At 41.2% G+C, this 26,530-nt stretch overlaps 1 protein-coding gene across 2 annotated transcripts in view; it reads right to left on the bottom strand.

The window, feature by feature from the left end:
- SCG5 (secretogranin V) overlaps window positions 1-25,655 on the bottom strand; it is a 31,585-nt gene extending 5,930 nt beyond the window's left edge. Inside the window, exons 1-5 of one of the 2 annotated variants that reach the window (XM_063331814.1) lie at window positions 25,380-25,655; window positions 23,881-24,113; window positions 9,465-9,614; window positions 6,376-6,488; window positions 844-897 (exon numbers count right to left, since the gene is read on the bottom strand). In XM_063331814.1, coding sequence (XP_063187884.1) covers window positions 844-897; window positions 6,376-6,488; window positions 9,465-9,614; window positions 23,881-24,113; window positions 25,380-25,417 — 588 coding nt within the window. In that variant the 5' untranslated portion in view covers window positions 25,418-25,655. Of the gene's footprint in view, window positions 1-843; window positions 898-6,375; window positions 6,489-9,464; window positions 9,615-23,880; window positions 24,114-24,768; window positions 25,019-25,379 lie in introns of those variants that run through there. The other variant, XM_063331815.1, reaches the window with a different exon arrangement.
- Window positions 25,656-26,530: the final 875 nt, after the last annotated feature.

Here is a 26,530-nt window from a genome sequence, read left to right as displayed (position 1 = left end):
TTTAAGTGTTAAATAAATAAATAAATCATCTTCACTCACGCTTCTGTTATTTTAAACCAAGTTTACTTAATTTACAATATAAACCATGCTGTCATATTTTGAAAAGCTACTTTCTGGCAGAGAGCTAGACTTTTTCTTCTTGTAAAAAAAAAATAAATACACCAGCAGCAAAGTTAAAGACTTCTTCTCTGCCTGAAAGTGATTTTTTTGATAAAAGAAAGGCTGACACTACCAAAAAAAAGACGACAGCGAGGTGGACTGTGCAGAGGTTCTCTGTGATATGTGGATTGCCTTCCTTGTTTCAGGGGCAGAAAGATGAGAACCCGTTCATCTCTGTCTTTCCAGCAAGTGGGACACAGAGACAGGAATCTAATCTGAGGTAAATCCAAGTATGTAAGTGAATCAAATTACATCAGCTAGAGGACTGGTTCTACTGTCATGTACACCCAAGAATATATTCACATGCCTGTATAGTGGTAATTAATTTTACCCATATTTTTAGTAGGAAACTTTTAAATTCCGTCTTAAAGACATTTACATAATTTTAAATGGTTTTATGCATAGAGGATCAATTTAAAACAGCAAATAGTATAAAGTTTTTAAATTAACGCTCTGCATTGAAGCGTATCTTGTGAAAGCAACAGGCTATTTAGAGAACTACTTGTACTCGGTGGACAGCCCCGAAGCCTGCTGTAGTAGTTTATCACAGCGATTCCCTGACTTCACGCATTATCTAAGGTGTAACACAGATGCATTAGACTAACTCTTCATTTCAACAGTATGATTTTAATTCTTATTAGCTCTCTAGATGAGACAGGGGCTATAAAGTATTCCGATAGTTACCCTCTTTCTTCTTTTTGGACCACCATTAATCTTCTCAAAGAGTAAATTCTTGCTCTGGAAGGGGAAAAAAACGCAGCCATCAAATTAATTACATTCTTCTTTTAAAACACCGTTTTTGCTGTTAAATACTAGCAAGTTTAGAGGGGTGTGTAGTTTTAGTGGAAAGATAAACCACAAATAAATATTTGGATATTCCTGCTAACGTTTTGAAATTCTTTGGGAGCAGTCACAGTCTTATCAACAATTAAAAAGCCAGTAATTTCCCACTATGTTGCTATATTATCATCTGTGTTCAGGCAATAAGTGTTTCGAGTACATGCTGGCATAGTAATATCGACTGTATGTTCCCCGTCACATGATACATGGTATAAATACATATTTAAGGAAGAAGGAATCCTGCCTGTGGTACCTCTTTCTATACATTTGAGGTGACAAAAGAACTGCAGCAAAAAAATATTTGCTTTACAAGGCATTTTCTAATTCCTTTTAAAAACAGCAATCGGTGTCGTTCCTACTGTTTTGTTGTCTTTGCTTGTTCCCTTCCAGATATCAACACTTCCCAGTGCAAAGTTCTGCTGAAAGGAGTTCAGCGCCAACTTTTCCTTTGTTTAAGTAGTGCCCTCAATGAAGTTTCTAAAAACCATTTGGTCTATAACATTTTTAATGGCAAACCTTTTAAAAACTGCCAAAAACGTCTTGGCAGAAGAGAAAGTTATGATGATGAGTAAAAAAAAAAAAAAAAAAAAAGCCAACACAAAAAAACCCCTCTGACCATAGTTTACATAAGTGCATCCACATATTGTTGTATTTCATACAAGTAGTGAATTCTAATAAAGTCTGGAATAACACACACATGCTCAACACATTTTGTTTCAATTGTGTATTATGAAGAAAAACAAAACCAAACCCTAACCTGAAAATGGAAGGAGAGAAGAATTACATGTATAAAAGCAGAACACTGTATAAACAAGGCCATTAATTCTGCTATAAACAACTGACCTAACGTTGATTATATAAATAGAAAGTGTAATTCTAGCGCAAGACAAATTCACCAAACACTTCTACCCTCTCTGCAGCCTTGATATGAGAAAAAACAAACATTTTCAAGTGTTACAATGAAATCTGCCAAAATTGTCTGTTTTGTACTTCTCATGTTCATTAAACCCCAAATTCACAAGGCCTATCTCTTGCCCAACCTCAGTTATTTTGTCTGAGCTGTGCCAAAAGGGAACAGAGATGAAGCTGGCCAAGGGAGACATTCTTGGCTAGTCATTTATGCAAACTCACTTCGGGAAAACTTAAATTTAACATTTTAAAGAAACCCACGGATGCATAAATTATTCTCTTCAGGAAACAAAGCACCGCCGAAGTCTCTCTTTGTAAAGTATTTGACCTTATACTTTTCACAAGAGGAAAAATAGTGTTTCTGAAATAAAAAGAATTTGATGACTACTGGCGCTAACATTTCTGTCACTCGGGAAAATTCCTTACAATTGAACTGTTCCTGCTCAGGAAGATCGTATTTTGTTTAGTCTGTTTGGGAATGTTTTAAGACAGTAGCTACTACTTAAGTGTTACGTGGAGTGCAAAGCAAATGAGGTTACGGAGCACGAGCTAAGAGTGTGCTTGTGCGGTAATAGCAATCCTGAAAATATGTTCCACTGCGTAAGGGCCTGAACTCATCAGCCACCAAAATTTGAAGGGCTCACCATTCTCATCCCTCACCTAGGAGTTGTTAGGAATGAAGGCCCAGAGTTTATCCAGTTAAAATACACCTCTTCTGGAGACGTGCTGCACAGCAATTGCTACTTTCCCCTCACTCCCTGAGCTTCCTTTGCACCCTCACGGCTGCTTGGATTAAGGTACTACAGGTTGGGATTTGGGTGGAGAAAACTCAGAAGTTAAAATGCTTACAAACCAACTAACTAATGCCAGAGAAATTTACCCTTAGATCTTTCAGAGTTTACCGAAATTTGTTGAAGTCAGTAAAAATCAGCAGCTCTGTAATTTGGACCTGCACACTGAAAGCAAAACTGAAAAGAAAAATTGCATGAGCAAGGTTGCACCCTCTCGGGAGGGCTTTTTTTTTTCTTTTTCTTCAGTCAATTTACAGCCTTATCAGGAATATCGAACATGACAATTTCTATTACACTGGACACACTACGCTGAATCGAACTGTCTGTATTTACTGCCTGAAAGTGGAGAGGGGTACCAGGCCTATCATAACCCATCCTAATAATCACCATTGCCATCCAGATATTTAAAAATGTCAGTTGTCAAAGAATTATGCACTTAATGTTGCTCGCAATAACTGAAGGAAAAAGAAATTTATGAGGGACTAGCTTCAGGATTTCCTTAAAATTAGGAAGCCATAGATAGCAAGTTCCGTGACAAGGAGTGGAAAACTTTTATCCCTGCTTCCCATTTGCCTTTCTTTGTACTGTCTTGGATCCCTCCACTGTAGCTGACAATCAAAACTGGCGCTATTTCTACCCTGAGAGTGAAATATTATCCACCGCTTCAGTAAAACGAAGTGTTGCTGATAAACATAGTTGCTTTTCGTTTTCCATTTGTACTGATACTGGTGTCAGAAAACACAGCTGAACTTCCCTCCTCTTTTTAATGCTTTGGGTTTCAGTAAATATACAACTTACATATAAGTGGTTTTTAGATTTGTATTGTAAATTGTGTATTGTAAACTATCTTTGTGCAAGACTTTCTGGATGCCAACACCGCTTCTTCAGACCATCTGAAGAGTCGAGTTGCAAGATGTGGAAAAGGCAGACTCAAATGGAAAGTACCTGTCTCCTGCAAGGAAAAGTCTGAGCTGAGGGGGGGGGGAAAAAAACATCCCAAAACTTCTACCCCAAAATCATAGAAACTATAGTGGCACACTAAGGTAGAAACCTTCCAAAATCCCTTATCTTACTATTCCCATGGTCCCCTCTACATTTTCCACATATGAGGAGAAGAGTCTTCGGGGCTGGGGAGGAGAGTATAAACTCTGTATCTTGCCCTATAAACAGAGCCTGTTCCCAAGGCTTCCCGCATGTCAGCATATTGATATATGGAGAGTTCTCCCAAAGACGGGAAAATTCTTCCTCTTTCTTCCCTCTCCTAACCCAATAGACGTGATTTATATATTCGTATCTTCATATGCATTAGCAGTAGTTACACATAATATTTAGCCTCTACACAGAATCATACACTTTGCTGTATGAGACAGTTTCTAGACTTGTTTAACCCTTATAAAATGTGTCTGCTATGCATGGGGTACTGCAGAGGTCCCACAGCTTTGTGAGCGCTAGTCTGTCACCAAAACAAACCAACCAACCTGTTTCTCTCCCATTATTCATGAACAAGCAGGTCTTTTTGGTTTTGGTTTTTTTTTTTCCTGACCTGCTAATGTAATTTGGGTTTTACTGTGGTTACGCTAAGGAATGCGTGCTGGCTCCTTGAAAGGACAAGTCAGTGGGAACTGTAACGCCGCCTCAGCGGCTCTGTGGCAGGAAAAGGCAGGGGAGACGCTGCCCTGAGAGCTGCGAGCCCACGCCAGCTCGCACAGGTCCAGGAGACACGCTGGCTCCGAGGGCTTCAGACGGTGGTGACAGCCTAGCGCCTGCACGGCACGCAGGAGTTCGGGGAAACGCGGTCTGTAAACGCACAGCCGACACAGCCCCTGGGGCATTCGGTCCCAGGCTCTTCTGCGGGAGAAGGGGCTGCAGCGGGCAGAGGGGGTTTGGTGGCTGGGGGCGGTGGGAGGATGAGGACGTGGGGTCACCCGCTGGGCAGCCCCCATCGGCTGTGCTGGTCATTTACGACCTAATCCAAATGACAGTGAGCGACCCAGAAGATCTGATCTACTTTCTCTCTCCCTCATAAAGTCTCAGGCAGCTAATTTTTAGAGTGCTTTTCTGCTCTTATTTTTCCAGAGAGACAAAAATAACAAAACCCACCACAAAACCAGTTATCGTCGTATTTATCTTTTTAATGTGTAGTAATATACAGTGAGGAGGCAATCGGGGCAATTCTCCTGGATCTCGGCAGAACATTTGCTCATGCACATTACCAGCTGTTTCATCTCTAATTAAAAAGATCTGGAGTTGGCCACGCTGCAGCTAGATATGATTACTGTTTAGTACCTAACAGTCTGTTTTAATCCATGCATGAGCAGGTTTTTCCCCTGAATTAGTAGTGATGGATGGAGAAATGAAAAAAGGCCAGTATTCACTAATGATTACCTACCATTTGTTAAGTATATATGTTGCTGATGACAACACAGTATATACGCTTGATTCTGAAATATTGCTATAGGCCAAAGATTTACAGAAGTGCTTTTATGGTCTTCAAAAATGGTATTATGAAAGTAAATAACTTATGAATAATAAGAAAACTAACAGCATTATCTGGCATAAATAAGAAAGTTCACCATCTGGTGTTTTTAAAATGAAAACCTTTGATGGTAATTACTTAGAATGCAACAAGAGTTTCCAAAATATGGATTTTTGGCATGATTCTCTCCAGAAATTTAGCACTCAAACAAGTAATTAAGACTATAAATCTTACACTGGTTTGATTATGAACGATGAATCATTGTCTCACAATTACAGCAGGAGAAGAGGCTGCCAAACATGTCCATTTATCGATATATGCTTACAGAACGCTGGTTTAGGGCAATCTTAAGTAAAGTGTTATAACAATGTAAAATGAGATTTCATGATTTGCTCTAGAAGCATAAATTATGATCATTGTTATTGTTTTCCTGGCGCCTGAAGATGGATTTGGGATTGGACATTTAACTGATGTAATGTAAGATTAAGCGGCAGAGCTCTCTTTGGAGCCTCTAGCCTGCAGAAATAGTCTAGCTGGAGTTATTAAAGTCCTTGTATGCTCAGAGCAAGATTTTTGCCCTTAGTGTAGCTCGCTATATTTATTATATGCAATGTGTAAAATAGGTTTTCAATATAATATAGTGCACAACCTGAATAGAGGAAGAAGCAGCATCAAGTCCTCCAAAATCCTTAAACCAGACAGGATTCCTTAAAGCAAGATGTCTGGACCTAGATGATTTTTTTTAAGTTGTTCAGACACTGCTGTGCTCCATTTATATTTTTTTTTTAGCATCTAAGTAGCTGAACAATGGATAGTCACTGAACCTCGATAATCTTTCGAATTAGGGCCCTGTTATGTTTTGAAATCTTGTGCCATAATCTGCACTCATTTTGGTTACATGTCCCCTGTAGTTTGAAATGCGGTTTGTTGTAGTTATCAAGCACATACATAGTTGTCATGCCCTGGGACAGGTAATAGGACAAGGATTTCTACTTTCTATTTTTATGTATTTTTCATCAATCACAGGCATTATTTCCATATTTTTAAGGGCAAGTTCACCTTTTGGAGAAGTTCCCCTTCGGGTGATAATCTTTCCAGCAATATGCACAGTATTCTCCTTGTGGTTTCATAGTATCCCCCATGCAGCAGAGAATACCCAGTTTCACATGCAACAAAAATCAGCAAGAAGCACGTACTCACCCACTTGCCCATGTTGGGATAGTCGTGCTCTGGATCAAAAAGGTGTTGGTGCAGCTGGTATTCCCTGCTGAACTCCGCTGTGTCTGGGGTGTTTTCTAGACACCCATCATCAACTGCAAAAGTATGTTACAAAGCAATGACTGCTTAGTAGCTTTGAAACACGCAATATGTGCCACGTTAATCAGCAAACTTCTTAAATACAATTATGCAATTAAAAAAAAAATTTAAAGAACTGGATGACTGGAAAATATCAGTTTGTTTTTTTTTTTCTTTTGAAGGGAGTTTTTCAGGATATATTTAAAATTTAAAAAAGACAAAATCCCACAACTTCATGAAACTTCAGAACTAGACAAATTTATTTTGCTAGCTCTCCCCCTCCTTCTCGTTTTTCTTTTAATCTAGTGATTGAGCTTGATTTTAGGTAGAACTGCATGACATTCTGATTCAGAAGGGATCCTCTTTTCATTTTTAAACGTCCACAGGAAGTTGTAGAAATTGTTCAGGCAATACTTTTGAAGCTCATGGTAGAAACGATGCTGTGAGCAAAGACAGAATTTCCTTCAATGGGTAGCTCTTCATAGAACTCCATTTCTGGTTTGCTATTTTGTTCAAAATGGCTGAAAATCATTTACGCATCATAAGATCTCATAAAAAGGTGGTGTGGCAGAAGTTTTATGCTGAAGACATTTTTGCGGATTGGTAACTGATCTGATGGGTCCAGAAACCTCCTTTAATCACAATGGATGTTTTTGCAGACAGTGTCACATCAAGGATAATACCCTTTTAAAAATCAGCTTATGAACTTTTTACCAAAATATGCCATCTTTAGATTAAACAGAGATTCAGCAACTTGAGGCCAGGGTAGCTCTTTGGATAGAGTCTGCTTCTGGAGCTCCCTCTGCTTTGTCAGCACATGGAACTTGCAGTCCAAGTTCCTCTCAGACATAGCCAAGGAGATCCTACCACCCGGGGCACGATGCCGGGCATCCAAGCAGCTACGTCTGCCAGAAGACAGGCAACTCCAGGGGATACACCTGTGGACTTTCCCTTCTGTCCTTGTGTGATCATCGTGTAAAAAGATTTGCAGATGGATTATCTTTTTCCCTTAGATGTGGGAAACAGTAAAGTCTTGACTTAAAAATGAGTTCATTCAATGACCTGAGGAGGTCATCCAACAGATCCTGCTTTCTCTCTTCTCTCCTTAGAATGGGGAAAAAAATGAAGTTGCCAATAGGAAACAAGGGAAAACTAACCATACTGGCTAAGTAACTCAGAAACCATTAAAGTTAACTACAAGCACTTAAAAATTATTTCAGTCTCAGCAGGGACAGGGTCATCTCAAGAGAGAAGCAGGTGACAACAGAAATGTGGTAGACCTCCTCAGAGTGTCTGTGCCTTTTGGTAGAAAACACAAAGGGCAGTTGGACATATGCGTGCCCTCTGCGACTGCTAATCCAAAAGTCTTCAAGCTCAAATGCTCCAGGCTTATGTATTCCCGCTGTGGAATGTGCATATGTAGACAGTGACTGGAAAAATTGTTTTCCATTAAGCAAGTCCACAGACCTGATTGAGGAAGGCCTCCAGTAATTTGTATGCATAATACAGTCACCACTTGAATTTCCATTTAAGGCTCTGAAAAACATTTTACTCTAATCCTAGTAGATACTATCTTCACTCACAGCGTACCTACGACAGAGCCATTTATCTGAGCAGGCAGCACTTCCCTAAGAAATCCCCCTGTGTTCAGATCTGACTGTATTACCTTAGCTAACAACTTTTATTTCACCTAAGAAAGAAAAATTGAAGGGATTTTCACAGGCGTTTCTCTGGATGCCAGGTTTTAAATTTATTTATCTAATCACTAACAGAACTCTAATGGGCAAGCACAGAAGATAGAAAGTCTGTGTGTGTGAGAAAACCTAAACCCATCATTTGCAACCTGTCAAACAACAGCTCTATCGAACAAAATGGAAGATTAGATATTATTTCAGAAGAGAGGCAGGCACCATCCCCAAATGGGCTGTGATAGAAAACAGTAAGGGAGGACGATTCAAAATTTTGTCATATTTTTGAATGAAACGTAAAAACACTGTTTGCAAAACTTTTTTGTGACAAATATTTATAGTTTTTGATCAATTCTAAGCTAGTTAGAACATTTTTAATAAGAATACAGACAACTGGTTTGCATTATCCAAATAACATAAAAGAAGACTAAACAGAAAAGATTTTGAAAGGGTCTCTTAGCTCACGAATAAAAAATGAGAGAAAAATAGAGTGCTCATTCCCAGTTCCAGCTCCCAAGGCAGCCAATGGGTGTTTTACTACTACTTTCAGTCCTGGAAGTCATTCCTTGGCTCAAATAACAGGAAAAAGATCAATTCCCTTAGGTTATGTGTATATCATGTACACGCAGTGCTGCTTTAGAGACCCTTCAGCACTAGCCACCCGCATGGCTTGGTCTATGCACAGCTGTGAGCCAAGGGGTGCACCGGGCATCTCGGGCACCGTACTGGTCTGGCACTGTGAGGCTGCACTGGTCCTCCACCAGAGCGAGCCTGCGTGCGACGCGTTGGGGTACATCCACGTAGTTCTCCATTTCTTGGCACAGATGCACCCTCAGTGAGCTATAAAGCCACATGGATTGGAGCCAAGGTATCTTAAATATTGACTCATGGTCTGGGTTGGAGATCAGGGCAGACAGTTTCATTCCTCTTGGCACAATGAAAGTCTCTAAAATAAGGGTAAATCTCATCTGTACAGAATGATAACTTTTTTCAGGGGCCAGCCTAAAAATGAACTTCCCTCAGGAACAAGGCACTATCATAAATCTCACTATCTTCTACCCTGAGGTCAAGATGATTTCTTCCACCTGACCTTCTCTAGCAGTCATATAGCAATACAGAAGGTGCACATATTAAAAAAAAATCTCTCTCTCTCTCTCTCATCTAAAACACCTGATTGCTCAGCAGTTCTGCTGCTGGGTAGAGGATGAAAGAAAACACCCATTGCTGATCAGGCGTCGTACTGCCTAGTGCAGCACTGAAAGATGTACAGTGGAGACAGAGGTGCGAAGGCTACAGCATCATTACCTGTTTTTCCAATAGGGCAGGGATTTGGAGGGTCAGGATATCCTTGATCTTCACTGAAATCCTTTGGTACATTATCTCCTGTCAGCTCAGCCACGATATTTGGGATGTTGCCGTAAGGACCCAAGTGCTGGAGACCCTCATGCGCACCACCTAGCAAAGACGATTTACATACACTGTCTTTTTACAAGATTAAAAGTGTAAGTGCTTTAGTTGCTTCAAGTAATCCAGGCTTAGATTTAAAATATATGTATAATTGCTACAGAGACAGATCCAAGTTTAGATTTCAAACGTCTGTTTTAGAAACATAACCCTGTGACCTAAATCAGATAACTTGGGTAATGAAAAATGAAACTAGGAAACAAGATCAGCCACTTATTATTAATCTTAGGGTTGGTTTTTTTCCTTAACTATATGTTATAGGTAAGAAAACGCAAAGAAAAAGAAACATGAGGCAGTAATGGAACTTAATATATTTACTGCACAATCATCTTCAGTCATTGTTACTGTTCATTGTAGCAACTAATAATTGATATGGCAAGACAGCATCATGGCAAGAAGACAAAGTTAATGACACTGTAGGAAGAAATATGTACAGCCTAGAAATACATTCATAAATTAAGTCGTGCGAGAGGACCCAAGATGCAGCAAATTTGGTTGTATACAGCTAGGAAAATAATTTTTAAATCAAACCACTTCTTAAGGGCAAATTTGAGTTTCCTGCAATAATGGTAAAAAAGTGATTAAGAGTCCTTATTGTTGATGGGAATTCTTGTGCATGTACACCTACACAGTAGTCATTACGGTATGAAACATCACATTCCGTGACTTTTACACCTTTACTTAATAGATCAGCTCTAGAGGCAGGCTTTTATATTTGCCCTGCGGGACTCAGAGCACCATCACTGCAGGGTTACAACAGCAGCGTGCCGCAAGGTTTATAACACAATGACGAGCTTTCTGTTCTTGGGCAAACACACGCAGAAGGGGTGTGCTACAGACTTCTTCCACGCATCTCAGCTTGGGCACCTTGCCTTTGACAAGTAGGGTCTTCCACTGAAGGTTCGGGAACCAAGCTCAGGCCATTCTCTCAATACGCCTCTCCACAAATATTTATCTGCTCCAGATCTTTTCTGCACACATTACTGGACAAACGTATCTACGGGCTAAAACCTAGCTGTTTGCAGAGTTTTCTAAATACTATTGTACAGTATTATTTTGAATTTCACACAATCAAAACTTAGTTTCAAGCACGCTCTTTTTCCCTGCCGTAAGACAGCCACCGCACACGCTGCAGCAACAGCTAATGTAGTTATTGGGTACTGTGACAGCAGACCAATATTTTTGTAAAACCCTATGTAACGAGGGATAACAACATAAGAGTCAACATATAAATTTCACTAACAATGAATGACAGAGGAAGGGATTTGAATGATTGGAAAATGTGAGTTAAAGAGTGAACACAGACACAACTGTTTGGGTAAATTAACATGACCACCATATCACCGAATAGTCTTGTTTTCAATTTCTATAATTTTAATACATCCAAAAGATTGGAATAAAATTCTGAACTTGAAAGCTGCTTCAGAAGCACTCCTGTCCCAGCTCACAAATAAATACTACCAGCCTAAATGGCCTGTTTAACCTGGAGAAGAGAAGACGGAGAGGGGATTTTATCAATGCTTATAAATATCTAAAGGGTGGGTGTCAGGAGGATGGGGCCAGACTCTTCTCAGTGGTACCCAGCGACAGGACAAGGGGCAACGGGCACAAACCAGAACACAGGAAATTCCATAAGAACAGGAGGAAAAACTTCTTTACTTTGAGGATGGCAGAGCACTGGAACAGGCTGCCCAGAGAGGTGGTGGAGTCTCCGTCTCTGGAGACATTCAAAACCTGTCCAGCCTGCTCTGGGTGACCCTGCTCTGGCAGGGGGGTTGTTCTAGATGATCTCTAAAGGTCCCTTCCAACCCCTACTATTCTGTGATTCTGTAAATCATCTTTTATACAGGTAGGCATTGTGAGCTAACATAATCACTTTCAAAAATTGCTAACATAAGGCAGTCTTGACAAATTTTGTATTCATTTTTACATTAAGAAGTGGCAGTTGAGTCAAATTCTCTATATTTTGCAAATAATCACTTGGAACCTGGCATTATAGTACCAGAAGAAAGTTAGTCTATAAGAACCTATATTTCAGTTTTATTTGCATGATGGACTAAAATCTAATCAACATGCTAATTTTCCCCCCTCAAGTACAAGTTTCTTATTCTGTAATGCAATGTTGAAGGAAACTTTTACAGATATGTAATGAACATAAAAGTAGCCCTATAAAAATTTTGCATCTGTGTTGTATGAGGTTTTCGCTTGTAGCTGACCATGAGACCTGGTCCTAAAACCAGAACAGCATTATACAAACTATGAACTTTATTACCCCTTTACAGTCCATAGGCACCAGAAAGGTGATGCTTGTAAGAACTATATAGATTCACAATAATGCTATGGTGATGAGGTTAAAAAAAACCCCGTACAACACACATTTAATCTAATGCCATTCAATCTAACATCTAGTGTGCAGCATAAAATATTTCTTTTGTACTGAGCTCCTTCACATGAAGATTGATTGCATATATGTACTTAAAAGCATCAGGTTATGATTCTGCTGTAAACTATAGAACCACATAATCAATACGTGTTTGAACATCCTGTATACAATGTGGTTCACTATGGGACAATCCATCAGATAGAAGCATATCTACGCTTGTATGTGGTGCAGACCTCTTGGCACCAAAGCTCCATCCATAAAGAAAACAGAGGTACTTAGCAGGCTCCAGTGTGCTATATATACATGTAAGTTTAAACCGACTGCCAAGAATTCCCTTGACTGAGTACAAAACAATCTTTTTATATTAATATAAAGGATTGTTTCCTTTAGGTTTAAATGTCCAGGATCGTTTAAGGGTTTTACCTTTCTTTCTAAAAAAGCTGGAGACAATAGCACCTGCTCTGGTTCCATAATTTAGCACACTTGAGTGATTTAATAGTGTTAGCAAAGCTCATTCCTTATAAACTCTGACAAATAGTGCACTCCGTAAAGACTGCAATAATAAAAATCAAATGCTATAAATATACCAAATAGGGGTATTATGTACAGTAATTCACAAGCTGCATTAGTTTTGGTATTGTAATGTTACTGATTTGAAGAAACGTATTAGGATTAAATACGCTGCAGCTACCAAGTCAAAATACTGTAATACAAACATACACAGTCAGCTACAAAAATAGCATGAGATGGGTCTCTTGAGCCTTGAGGCAGAGACTGAAAGAAAAAGACAAGACTACTAAACATCGAGAAACTTTTCATAATTTTCTATCCAAGGAAGCACGAGCACCGTTGTTAAATTATTTGAAACAGGACTAGCAAAAATCCAAAAGAATAGTCTAGAGAACACCCCTGTACTGAGAAAGGACGGGCTAGATAAATCTATGTTTTTCCCATCTCTCCTAACTTCTTATATGAATTGGCTTTTGTGTGCCACATACTAGCAAAAAAACCCCCAAACCCACCAAAACAAAACCAACCTCCAAAAAAATCAGCTCCCTTTCATGTGCAGAATTCCTGTGTCCGTGTGAGCATGTAGTTATTTTACATCCCTGCAGGATAAACTAGAAGTTTAAGTCTTTTGGACTGAGGTCAGTATTGTCATAAGTAAAATTTGGATTTCATTTAAAATATATGCATATATGTAACCCTCTTCTGGCACTGGTCTCGAACTGTTGCAGGGTTGAAAACAAAAATGGAACAATGCCTCTCCCCTTCCTATAATTCTGAAAAGAAGTCTTCAATCATCTCACCAACGGCTGGTATCATCTCAATTAGAGATACTTGGAATGACTGAAAGTTTAAAGGGCACACATTTTAGCTCATTTCTTTGTAGGAGCAATAGTGTCTCTATGGGTGAGAGGACAACACAACCGCTCTGTTCTTGGAGAGAAAAAAAAAAAACCAACCAAAAAAACTCCCAGGAAAATAAAACACAAACAACTGTTTCCCTACCAGTATTGAATATTCCCCTGATCAAACACATCCAATGGAAATGCTGTTGGTCCACTAAAGTTCTAGTTGCTGCTACCCATCTACTGGCAGTATAAAGCACAACTGAAACAAATCTGCTCTCAGAAGCAATCCTCCACATCGAACGCAAACAGGCAATGCTGCGCCCCAGGAGAATCATTTCGAGAAAGTCAGTGAGAATGGATTTTCAAAAGTGTGAAACGATTGCAGAACATTTAAAAGACAAATAATGGGACAAATTTGCCTTCCAGTCTGATTGGAACAGTTTCCCACATCACAGTGTAGATCAGGTTACCCCACTTCCAAATTCAGAAAAGAGGTGGTTTGGCCAATCTCAGCAAGGAGGTATGAACTGGAACGGATCACGAGGATCTGTTGTGAGTAAATAAATCCCAGATCCCAAATTAAAGCCCTTTACTCAGAGAGTCATGCTAGATGCCCTAGTTTTCGTATTTTTGCTCTTAAATGTCATGAAGCAGATTCTTGAAGTGTCCGAGCCCTTCCCAGATGCACAGAGGAATACTCCCCCTAAGAACTGCACCTGTTAGGATCTTGAGCTGTACAAACTCCAAGCAAATACAAGCTGCAAGGGAGGCCTGGTATACCTTATCCCATTTGTGTAAGATTCCTGAGCGGGTAAATAGATATTAATCAGTGATGCAATACTATCTTTGTTACTTTGCAAAATCTTTTGTTAATCTAGACTATCAGTTTTTACCCCTGGGAAAAATCTTCAAAATTATTTCCAGTGTGTCCTCTCTGATACAGAGACAGCTCTTTTTCCTTTCACTGTGACAGCTTTCCATGCTATTGTGCACTTCTGTCCCCAGTCATCTTGCGGCATCTACCTTTGCTGTGTCATTGTCACATTCAAAAGCGACATCTCACCCCTAATCAAACTCTGCAAGTTTAGCAGAATGCTTTCTGGTGCTCTTGTACCTTAAAATGGGAGACCATCCACTAACTTCCTTTTTCCTTTCCTTTGTTATCTGCAAGACTCCCCACCATGTAATTTGATTGATTCAAACTGTCAAAAAAATCCTGAACGCAAAAAATGCATTTTCATTTTCCTTACCCTTTCTAACACCACTAAAAGCTTTACAGTCCCAATGCCATTTCCCCTGCGTGTCTTCAGGTAGCTTCATCCTAGAGAGTCCCATCCTGGTTGCTGAGATTGATCAAGATCAGAAAATGGGAGGCACTGAAAAAATTATAAATTATCACATTTTCACTATTCCACAGAAACTGCTAAATAAGAGAATAGGGAAGGAGAAAGAGCATAGGAGAACCAAGAATGGAAAAATGCAAATGTAGCTAACTTCCTTAACCATTCAAGAGCATGCCTCAGGAAACCCAAGAAAACTACAGCTATACATACTTAAGCATCCCAGATTCCAGAGTCAGCTTGTCTTCTCCTTAATGACATAAAGTTTCTTAAAACTATAAAGATTAATTTTCTTTTTCTCTGCAGAGGGACAAATTCCTTTCAATATGTTTTCTCAAGCTTCTAGCACACACATCACACAATTACTGACCTTGCTTTCAGTGAATAATTCCATCTTATCCCATATTTTAATTACAAACAGTACAAATATTTAAGATATGAAATGCTTTTATTGTGAAATGGTTAGGACCGAAGTCACACCCATGCCCCCCTCACAAGAAATTTATAACATTAGCTTATATGCCATTATTATTCATTATCCAAATTGCAGAAACAATAAAAAAAAAAATCCAGCAGCTCACTTGCTGACAGAGCGCAAGAGCAATCTCTTATGCCTCCCTTGGTTGAGCAGTCCCCTAATGAGCTATATTAATTTGCCCTTCTGTCTGAACAGAAAGCTTTCACACTTCACCATGCCAGCCACCACGCATCAGGGGAAAGCACGTCCAGCAAACACCACACACCTGTAGCTGCCACAACATTGCCTTGTTAATGGCCACACGCACAGCCCACGGCTCTATGAAACAGGGCAACAAGAGAAAGCTGATGACCTATTTTATCCCATGACGGATGGGACACTATTTCAACCCTATAAACGACTGGAGCACTTTATCCGCCTGCTTTGACACCAGCTGCATGAGAAGCCCAGATCCTCCATCAATACCAACACACTCAGAGAAAACTCCTCCTTTCGCTCCTGTAACGTGAAGCATGGAGGCCCCAGAGTTGTCCAGAATGGGACCAAGTTTTCTGTCTACTGCTCCACTGACCTTCACAAAGTTTTCCTGTTCATTTCCCTGCTCATATTCATTCAATTCCATTTTCCATTTCCAGATGGCTCAAAGTCCCAGCTGGTTCTTCAACAGAAGCATTTCAAAGTTTCGTGTCCCTGTCTGACAGCTGTCACCAGGGTAGATTTTCTAACTCCCCCAGACGACCTCACTGTGGACAATAGCCGTGTGGGGCGACAAGGCTCCCAGGTCTCTGCTTTGGTGAGGCGGTGTAGCCTCACAGCTCCAAAAGCAGAGGCCTTCCTATTCTTCTGCCAACACGGCCTGAGTCAAGATGAGGTTTCTTTTGCACTTGAATAAAAGCGTTGGCACATGATGAAGATGCAATAGAGCGGTGAGATGAAGAGCCCTGCCAGGCAAGGCCAGGCCCAACACTGCTCTTTGGTGCTGCAAGAGGGACTCAGGCCAGGTAACCTGAGGTACTGAAGGACCCCAAGGGGAGAAACCAGCTTCTTCCTCCCTCCTGTTCAGCAGCTGAGAACATTCCTCTTCTCATTCATGCCTGCAGCAGCTGTGAGAGCACTGCTGAAAGCACGCACCATGGGAAGCACAGAGTATAGCTCAGAGAATAGCTCTGGAAACCTTCAGAGCATGCCAGAGATCCTATCTCCTGCACATGACACCACGATCAAGAAAAGCAAGAATCTACTCTTTGTCTAGACTTCTAAAATATCTTTTCATAGAATCAAATAAATTTTAAAAAGCTTTTCTTACTGCAAGTTAATTTAAAATTCAGATGGGAGCAAGGGAAACACACACGATTTTGAGAACAATTACAAAAAGGTATAAATCCTAATTAATGTGCCCAAGGATTTATTTTATACATGTGAAAGACAAGCAGGGAAAAAAAATCTTTGAAAACAAGAGCTCACCAAAATTTGGTCAATCTTCACTGGCAGATTTTTAAATACTAATGGACCATATTCCATTGCTAGATAAAATTTTACAGTTTCATATTAAATTTCTATATACCATCTGCCAACATTAGAAAACAGAAGTACTATAAAGCATCAGACAACACAGAAACTATCATATTCCCTCTCCTCCTCAGGTTTCTTACCTCTCTTTTTGGATTACTTCCCTCTAGTACCATGTACGAAAAAATAATTGTGGGTACAAATCCCATTCTAATTGATTAATTGCCTCTAGGTATGTGACAATCTTCATAATTCTAAATCCTTACAAACTTGCCACCTTTCTTCCCTGAAAGAGTCCCATCTCAAACTGCTTTGTCCTTTGGTGGCATCTTTTAAAGATGACTTTAGGAACAGCAGCAGTAGTCTATGCCACGTAACAGTGGTTAGTGGGAGGTTTTAAGAGATAAGAGTCACGTTATCCTCTTTGTTGCTCAGAAGAGGGATGTGACACCTGCACTCCCTCCTGCAGCCATGAGAAGAGGACTGCTGTATGCACATTGTTTCAATAAAAGGTTCAAAGCCTCAAATCTAAACAGGTCCCGTAGTCTGACCCACAGGCAAATAACAAAGATCTAGAGAGAAACAGGGATTAACACACTTTTCTCCTTGTGCTCCCCATTGGCTGACTTCTCTGCTGAATGGACTAGTTCTGAGAATTTTCCCTGCCTCTCCCCAGACTCAGCAAGTAGACAGGAGCAGTGCCTGCACACCTCCTGCGGCACAGGGGGCAAGGAAGAGCAGGTCCCGGAACTCCAAAGTGGCAGAGCCCACAGTGGTAAGACCCACAGCCTTCGCCAGATCCTGCCCTTGCTCCTCAAGGGGGAAAGCTGTCAAACACATTGAGGTAACAGAATCACAGAATGGTTTGGGTTGGAAGGGACCTTAAAGATCATCTAGTTCCAACCCCCCCTGCCATGGGCAGGGACATCTCCCACTAGACCAGGCTGCTCAAAGCCCCATCCAGCCTGGCCTTGAACACTTCCAGGGATGGGGCATTCACAGCTTCCCTGGGCAACCTGTGCCAGTGCCTCACCACCCTCAAATACCTCAATACCACCTCCACGTAGCAATACAAACACAACTTTGCTGTCGTATTATTCACTGCTTGACATGGCTTATAAATCTATACAGAAGCAAGGATATTATGGGCCAAATATTCAAACGCTGGTCTTTATTAAAGAACAAATAAAGTCATACCACCTCATTATTTTCTTGTTTGTGGAGTTACATGTATAATTGTTTTACCTCCTATTTCTTCACCGAGCTGTGCCATATCACTTAAAGAAAATCCACTGTAAACTACTGCTGTTATTTGGCAGTGTCACTTGGCACTGTCATTAGCTTTTAAATTCAGGAATTAGCATTCTAAATCGCCTCTCTTACGACATGCACCACTGCCTGATACTCAAATTCTGGTTACGTTTGACATTACAATTTGGGGAATAAAATACAAAGAAAATTATAGGTATTTTTAGTCAGATCTATACAAATCCAGATGTCTAGCATATTAATGTATAAAAAAGTGTAGCTTTACTATTTTCATTTTATGTTACAAATTTGAGATGTCCGTATTAAATTTTGAAATCATATTTCCTGGGCTATTTCAGCAATTTAAAAAAAAAACAAAACAACAAACCAAAAAAACCCACCCTGAAAGCAGAGACTAGCAGAGTGATGTTGGGATTTGATTTTGTTTGTTAAATGTCAGGCCCATAACGCAGCGTTTGATTAAAGTCATGTGTGCTTCAAGCAAAAGCAGTTCCAATGTGAGTGTAACTTTATGATGTCTCAACTGCAGCAGGACTTTCTCTATGCAGCAGATACAATAATCCAAATCCCAAATGATTGTGTGGTCTCTTTGCACTAAATTCACACTACAAAGTGGCCCCGAAGCAGAATTGGCTGTGGCCGGCCCAGTGGCACGCTGCCAGCCCAGGGACGCCTGCACTGCTACCACCAGATGCTGGCCCAGGGGATGTCAACTGGAGCAAAGAGGACGCGGCCATCGCATTGCCATGTTCGCTGATCCCCAGATATCATACTCCTCTGTGTCAACGGTTATCGCTTCCAGTCGCCCAAGGAAGTCCAAATATATTTGGGTAGAAGCACACAGTAGCCTAAAAGCAAACCAGTGCGAAGGTCGTTTCTGCGCTGGTTTCACTGGGCGCATTCCTAAGCAAAAGTTTTGGCAACTTACTAATGAGAAGATTTTACTGTCCTTGCAGGAAATAAGTAGTGGTCTTGCAGATATGTTACAGGCCAGACAGCAAGGTAATCCAGCACGGTCTGTCTTAGTTTTCTTATTAGGAAAATGTAAACAAAATAGATATTATTAACATGCATGAGTAATCTGCACAATTTTGCAGACAGTAGATTTCATGCAAAGTGCTATTTGTACAGAGTCTCTGCTAACAAGTCATTAACTACCAGTTTTTAGTAGAAATATTAGCATAGTGCTCCAGACTTGAGTTTTACCATCTCAATCAGGCAAACAGCAACTACCTTTTTCTAAAACAATAAACAAGTATTTATTTCCTTTCAAAATAAACAAATAAACCCCAGCCTTTCCTCAGTAGCTGTACGCAGTCTCTGCAGAAGACTCAAAAGCCTCCCAAAGAGACATCCTATTTTCTTATTCCTACAAACAACTGGGATTTAAGAGACATCACTTAATGTTGTCACTGAGGTTGACAGCATGATGCCTCTTTTGCAGATTGAAAGCTTCAGACTGGGCTGTCATGCCAGCACCTTTATCAACCATCATCTTGTTTGAAGTGTTTTTAAGGAAAAAAACCAAACCAGCAGAATCAAACACAAACAAACAAACCACAAACAACCCCAACAAACAGAATTTTTGTTGTACTGAATTGTACAGGCGGCAATGAAAATGCAAGAAAATTGCATATTTGCAAAATGAAAACAGGACTTCACATTTCCCATGACGAAGTTAAGTGCTATAAACTGCCCGAGCTGGGCTACTGGTGCCCCCGTGTGTTTCAGTGAGATTTTACTCTCTCCTATGTATGGTATAACAGTCCTAAAAACTGCATTATACACATTGTCTTCCCCTCGCCCCCCCAAAAAAAACCCTTAAATATTGGCACAAACTTGTAAGCATGCAAGGAAAGGGAAAAAAAAAAAAAAAAAAGCATGTGGTCTCTTACTTCATAACTCCCTGACCGGCAGAAAAAATAACTTCATGTTTTGGAAATGCTGAAGGCATTTCTTTATGTTACTCTTTTGTCCTCTATTAATGTAGATAAAGCCCCCTTCTTGTCTATAGAAAACTTGAACATAGCCCGTCAGTGCTTGTACAGTATTCTAGTGAGAAACCTGAACAGTAACTACAGAAACACAGCTACTTATTAAAAACTCCTATTTTGCTTTTCTATGTTTTTTCCCCTCTTTTTATAGATACTGCTAAGTGACTCCAATAGAGGTTTCTGAAAAGAAAAATTATGAAGGAGCGTGAATATTGTTAGAGACATTAAAGCAGTCAATATGGGTTTATTACTTGTAGGAATTGGGGGGTGTGCAGAAAGAAAACCTATTCAGCGGTCAGCAAAAACCAGCTGCTCCTGAGCTACCACCTCAGGTGTTAAAAACGTCTTCGCTTGACGCTCATGACGTGGGACCCGTTCGGCTGCTGACACGCCACGCACCACCCGCGCTACACAAGTACAGGGGATCAGCCAACGCACTCCCATTTTTTTGGGACATTATTTATCTTGTGAACGGCTCCCACTCAGCTAGCAGAGCCCTAGCAAAGGAGCAGAGCTGACGCCGCCTCCCCACCTCCCTGCGGGTCGGGGCGGAGGAGAAGCCACCCTCCCCAGGAGGCTCCCACCGCGATCCCAGGCCCCTGGACCTCCCAGCTCTCCTTGGATTACACACAGCTCCATCTTCACAGTAATCTCTTGGTATGCTAAACTCTTTGTCAGGCGTTTTCTAGACTCTGCTCCTGTTTTAGCAGCTTGACCTGAGGTAACAGGTAAATTCATAAACGCAAAGGGACGAAGGAAAACAAACCCCATGTATTTATAGATTTCAACATAAGAAAAGGCAGTAACTTTCAATTAACAAGCTGCACTTTTTTTTTTTTTTCCCCTATCCATCAACAAGAAAACTATCTGGTCACTCAGGAAAGAGAACACACGCCGGTGAATGTATTTTCTGAAAAGTGTCCATCTTTTAGTTGTCTTTAGTACAGGGCAAGTTTGTGACTTCGCTTACCCCAGCCAAGGCAGCCTTAAGCTTTGTTTAAGAAAGGACCAGGGGAGAAAGACCATGTACAGCTCCTTGCAACACATCCACCCTCTGGTTTCTAGCATTTTAAAGTCAAAATATGATGATTAACACTGGAAAAAATGTAGATAGCTGAGATGGAAAATGGGCATAATTAGGAAATCTGCTTACGAACTAACAGCAATAGTATTTTTGTTACATATAAAATTATTAAGATCTTATTCAGCTGGAAAAAGTTATTATAATAATCACTCAAATTCGCAAACATTTCATCATAATCAGGCTGCTAGTATAAACTTGTCTATATTATGGCAGCCTAAATTTGTTTCCAAATTCCAAAGCCACAGAAATTAATTTTTCCTGACAGCACCTCATTTGCAAGTGTACACATGTAATGGGTGAAATCTGGCCTTTTGAAAATCAGTGGTACTTCTGAAATCCTGGCTCGGGTGAAGGTGATGGCATCCGCAGCTACCGACACTGCTGCAGATCTATGCTGCTGGGGCAATTTCTGACAAAAACATTTTGTGAAGTAAAACAATTTTCTGTAGGAACATACTAAATTTATTAAGCTCTTTTTGATGAAGGGTTTTTTGGGGTTTTTTTTTTGTTTGTTTGTTTGTTGGGTTTTTTTTATGCTGAGATGCGTTACTTGGTCAAAATGAGAAAGAGATGCACTCCAGAACAGTCAGTGCGTTGATGATGAGGATGGTGGCATAGGATGACCCAGGTTTTATACCGTCTACACCGGTCACTGCAACCTACGCTCTGAAAAATGGCTGGAAGTCCACACTCCTGGCAGTTCAGATTTTCTCATAAATAGTAAGAGTTTCATACTCAATTCTGCTCTCCACTACTTTCAGGCAAAAAATCCCAATGAAGAGAGTGCCTCAGGAGAGTAATTAGTCAATTACCACTTTTCCATGACGGTATTTAGGATGAAAAGCCTATTTTTCTGTGACATATGCCAATTATTGTTAAACCTCTTTCTTCCCTTCCCCCTTAGTTTTCCCCTCTATTACCTTGCGGGATTTTTTTGAGCACTTGCACACAGAATCACTGGCAAGTGATAACAGGGTAACTATGTTGTGGAAAGCCCATAGGTGAATCCTTCAGAATCTGAAACCTTGTATGGATGCACTCTAAAACTACATGCAGTTATTCTTCCTATAGCTCAACCATAAATTACCTATTGTTCATGTGGATACCACCGGGGACATCAATCACCAGTCCTCTCTCCATCCTCCTCAATACTCCTGTCAGCTGACACCTGTGCTACAGGCACAGGGGTTTTTTTTGCTTAAATATGACACCCTGCAACACCGTTTCTTGCACCGCTCAGTTCACCTCCTTGCACGCTGGCCGAGAAGTATCTGAGACACAAGCAAGCTGTGAGAGCTCACCACCATCAGAAACATTTCTTCTTCCAGAAAGTCCTGCGGGTCTGTTTAGCAGAGCAGAGGTTGGAGCTTCCTCCTCTGAGGAAATTCTGTTTCTACATCCCATGATGGAATTTCACAAAATACGGGTGTAAGATCCCGGCCCCACTCTCCCCCCCCAAAAAACCCAAAACACACCAAAAAAAGTCACTTAAAAGAAGAGATTCTTAATCTGGTTTTGCTAACATTGTAATTAGAATCTAATGGCAAACAGCTGAGAAGAAATATTTGTCATAGATCCAGATTTGCTTATCTTTTCTAAGGTTTAAAAGAACTATATTCTGGGGAAAAGAGGGAGATGGAGAGTAAACTTACTCGCTTCTACCAGTCTGTCACAGTTTCTCTACATAAAAAGACTCATAAAGGAGGAGGAAAGGACACAGACAAAGTTTTAGTCCTTAAACCCAATCTCTGACATTTAAGTTTGCAGAAAAGTATATGTCCATCACAGTTTCTTTAGCAAATATATAAACTTAGGTCTGCAGTTACCTGGTAGAAATGCCTGTTCAGCTTTAAACCTCTCCTTATCCTCCATTGAGGCAATTGTATCTCTCTGGCTAGGACAGCCTGTAGATTCAAATAGGGGCAAAATAAAGGGCACAGACTTATGAACTGGGAAGACTTGCTATGCTGTGTCAAGTTGGTTTAATTCTGAGAGGTTTGAGAGTTTGTGCCCCATTTCGATGTTTGCACATAAACTATAATATTTGGAGTTGCAGTCCTTCAACCTTTTGCTGTAGCCCCAAAATAAAAGTTAGTTTATTACAATTCAAATAGCAATACACTGCAACATCATCCATTTGAGCCAGATTTTTCGGGTTGTTTGCACAGTTATGAAAGACTGATTCCAAGCAAAAATCTCACACAGAGCGACACCAGAAGTACTGGCCAAAAAACTGAACCTGAGCCCAGATCATTCATCACAGCGGCCCAGTGCTGAGGTGCTACTTGTGGATGGGGGTAGAGGAGCACCCATGTCCCTTCCACCCCTGCGCGCCCAGCACTGATCCTGCCCCAGCGAGGGCTGCACGGGGGGCTGCAGCACGCAGGAAGAACCCCCTGAATAACGCTTCTCCCTTTATCTCGCATGACACCGCAAACGTTTGATCTCTTCTGGTCTGCAAACGTTTCAAAAAACCCATGAGATTTGGGCTCTATAGCTCACATTTGTCTCATGTGAAAAATATATGCGATATATTTATGCACACTATTGGGGAGAATTTATCAAACCCGTTGTTTTGAGGTACTAGAGACCAGACACTTCTAAGACAACATGACTTTTTCTACAAAGCCTGTACATTAAAAAAAACAAAACACTACTTAAGTCAAAATAATTACGTTATGGAAGGTATGAGATGGATGATGATTTTAAAACAAAAATCAGGTAACAACATGGTGAAGAAGTCCACGATTTTAAGCTCAGGATATTCTGCACGTATATGCAGAACAATAATTATTACCAAAGGGTACTAATAAATTCATCATAACCCAAAGTAGAGATTAGCTACCTTCAATGCTCTGTGGACCAACTAGATTCATAGCCTGGTGCGCTGGATATTCTACCCGGGGTCTGGCAATGCCCAATTGCTCCATAACCCCATGGAGGAGCCTCTGAATATCTGCTTCAGAAACCCTGTCAGGGGTCCTAGGGCTGTGGCTAAAAGCTGAAGCCAATCCAAACGCCAGCAGAAATAGCATGTTATAAAGCAAAGTCGTCGTCATTCTGGCAGCTGCTTGTATCCTGTGAAAAAAGAAAAGAATTTGATTATAAATGAGAGTGGGGAAAAAAAGTCCAGCACGCATGCTAGAAATAATCTCTGCTCTTACTACTGCATATCACAGGTTACTACCACAGCTTCTGGGGGCAGCTGAGAACTTGGGCGGGGGGGAGGGAGGGGAAGCAGGGGAAATAGGGTGGATAGACTGTTCTCTTAAAAAAAAATAAAAAAAAAAGTAGCAAACTGCAGAAATCAATTTTCTGATTTGCATTTGTCCATAACATCCATTCACAGTCACTGCAAACAAAATGGCCCCACTGCTTAAATTAATGAGAATATGTTTCCCCTCCCCCCGTACATTTATGATGCTAATTTATAAAGCTCGGGGATAACAGCAAAGCATTATTTAGCCAAGAACTGTATTTCCAAGCTCTGTTCTTGCCACTGCCTGAAAAATGAATCATTAGGAACTGCCGAACAACCTGCGTATTTTATATGTCGCTTAAGACAAGAGGCTTCCTATTCTACACGCATCATCTTCCCCACCTGAAGCAAAGAGGTTTCATTTGCTTCCTTGAGTACCTTCCGCTAAACGGCTGCACGGGGCAGTTTAATTAGGAAAAAGAAGAAGAAAAAAAAAACAAACAAACCAAAAAAACCCCAACAAACACCACTTACTGTCCTCTTTAAGATGCTGAATTTTAACCAGAACGCTTGTTTCTGAAAGCTTCTTCCCCCCTCACATATCACAGAATAACTAAAATACCTTCCGATCCCTTGGATAAATAAATAAATAAAAAACCCTCAAATCCCCCTTGTCTTCCTTAAAACACAGGCAGCTGCCCGATTCCTCCACGCCAGGCGTTTAAAGATGCTGCAGCCGCCCCGCGCAAGGCACCTGAGAACGGCTTTGAGGCAAAAATGGCTGAAATCCGCCCCCCCCCCCCCCACCTCCCCAACCCAATGCCGGAAACATTCCCCGCCCCCGGCTCCGCCGCCCCCCACCCCCACCTCCGCTCCATCAGCCTCCTCCGGAGAGAGCTGCGCATGACGCCAGCCGCATTTTTCCCGTTTAAGAGGGGAAAAACGAAAAAAAAAACACACACAAAAAAAAAAAAACAAAAAAAACCCAAAAAAAGAACCCGCTTTCTACAAAATACTCCCCGTTAACCTGCAGACGAGCGGCGCCCGCCGCCCGCATCCCCGCAAAGCTGGACCGTGACCCCCCCGTCCCTTCCCCCGGCGGCCAGGGCAGTTCCACCGCCCCACCGAGACCCCCCAGCGCTCACCTCCCGCTCCCGGCTGCGGCGCCTCCGCGGCCGCGCATCCTCCGTGCGCAGCCGCGGCCCTTCGCCCCCCCCACCCCCCACCGCAGCTTCTCGCAGGTGCCTGCCGCGGCCCTGCGCTTCCTGCGCGGGTTTGTCCCGTCGCGATGACACGAAGCTCGGTGGGGGGAAGGATAGCCGATATTTGGCTTTTCAGCTAAACACAACGGTCTAAAAATGAACTGAAGGTTGCTGACGGATTAGCGGTGACAGAAATGAGATTCCGTCCGTTTTCCCGCTGCAGTTTCTCTCCCCGGAATACGATCAGCGGTTTACTTGGGGAGCGACAGTATCAGCCAGCTGCGGGGTTGCAAGGTAACAACGTGGCAACTGTCTCCAGGCTCTTGCAGGCAAAGGGCTCCAGGTTAAGCAAATCTGTGGACATCATCCGTAGCAGATATTAACAAAAAGACAGCTATGGAAGGATCCTGCTAAATGAAGCCTGTCATTTAATAGCACTTGGCCAAACGGTCATTTCTGAAAGCTGTTTTTTGTAACATCTTCACTGCTACTGACATGAACGTGAGATGTTCCGTTTTAGGATAGCTGCCTACAGAAAAGCTCTGAGATTATGCCCCATAAACCACAGATCCATGAACTATGCTTTCAAATGTAGATTACTGTCCTTTTGCTGGTCTCTGGTACATTGCAGGAGTAGCCAGTAAGGACCTCTGTTGGCACCTAGTGTTTCTAATCCTTCTCCAAAACATCACCAATTTCACATAAACGGATGCATGCTTAAATTGTTCTGTAAAACCTCTAAAAACAGCCTACAACTTTGACAATCTTTCCTGGTGTTCAGGGGTTGGTTTGTCAGGCCCCTACCAAACTATCTTTTTCCAACACTTGAGTCTGCTGGTTCAAGACCAGCTTGCATTGATGATCAAAAATAGTTTACTGCTCCAGCCATGACACATTGTCAAAGCTACCTTAGCATTCAAAATATTTTGTACATGTTAGCAGAAAAAAAAAAAGTCTTAAGTGTTGCTCTTTCAAACAGGAATTGATGTGAGAGCTCACTGTTACAGGAGTCATCCCATTTTCTTCCTTGTGACGTTCCCTTTTTTCTCCTTCTGTCCTATTTCCATCTCCCACCTCCTTGCATCAGCTATGAC

This window comes from Chroicocephalus ridibundus, chromosome 4 (assembly GCF_963924245.1).
Source record: "Chroicocephalus ridibundus chromosome 4, bChrRid1.1, whole genome shotgun sequence".
NCBI classification, from domain to species: Eukaryota; Metazoa; Chordata; class Aves; order Charadriiformes; family Laridae; genus Chroicocephalus; species Chroicocephalus ridibundus.
The sequence above is the reverse complement of the archived record's forward strand: the minus strand, read 5'-3'. Positions and strand labels throughout refer to the sequence as shown.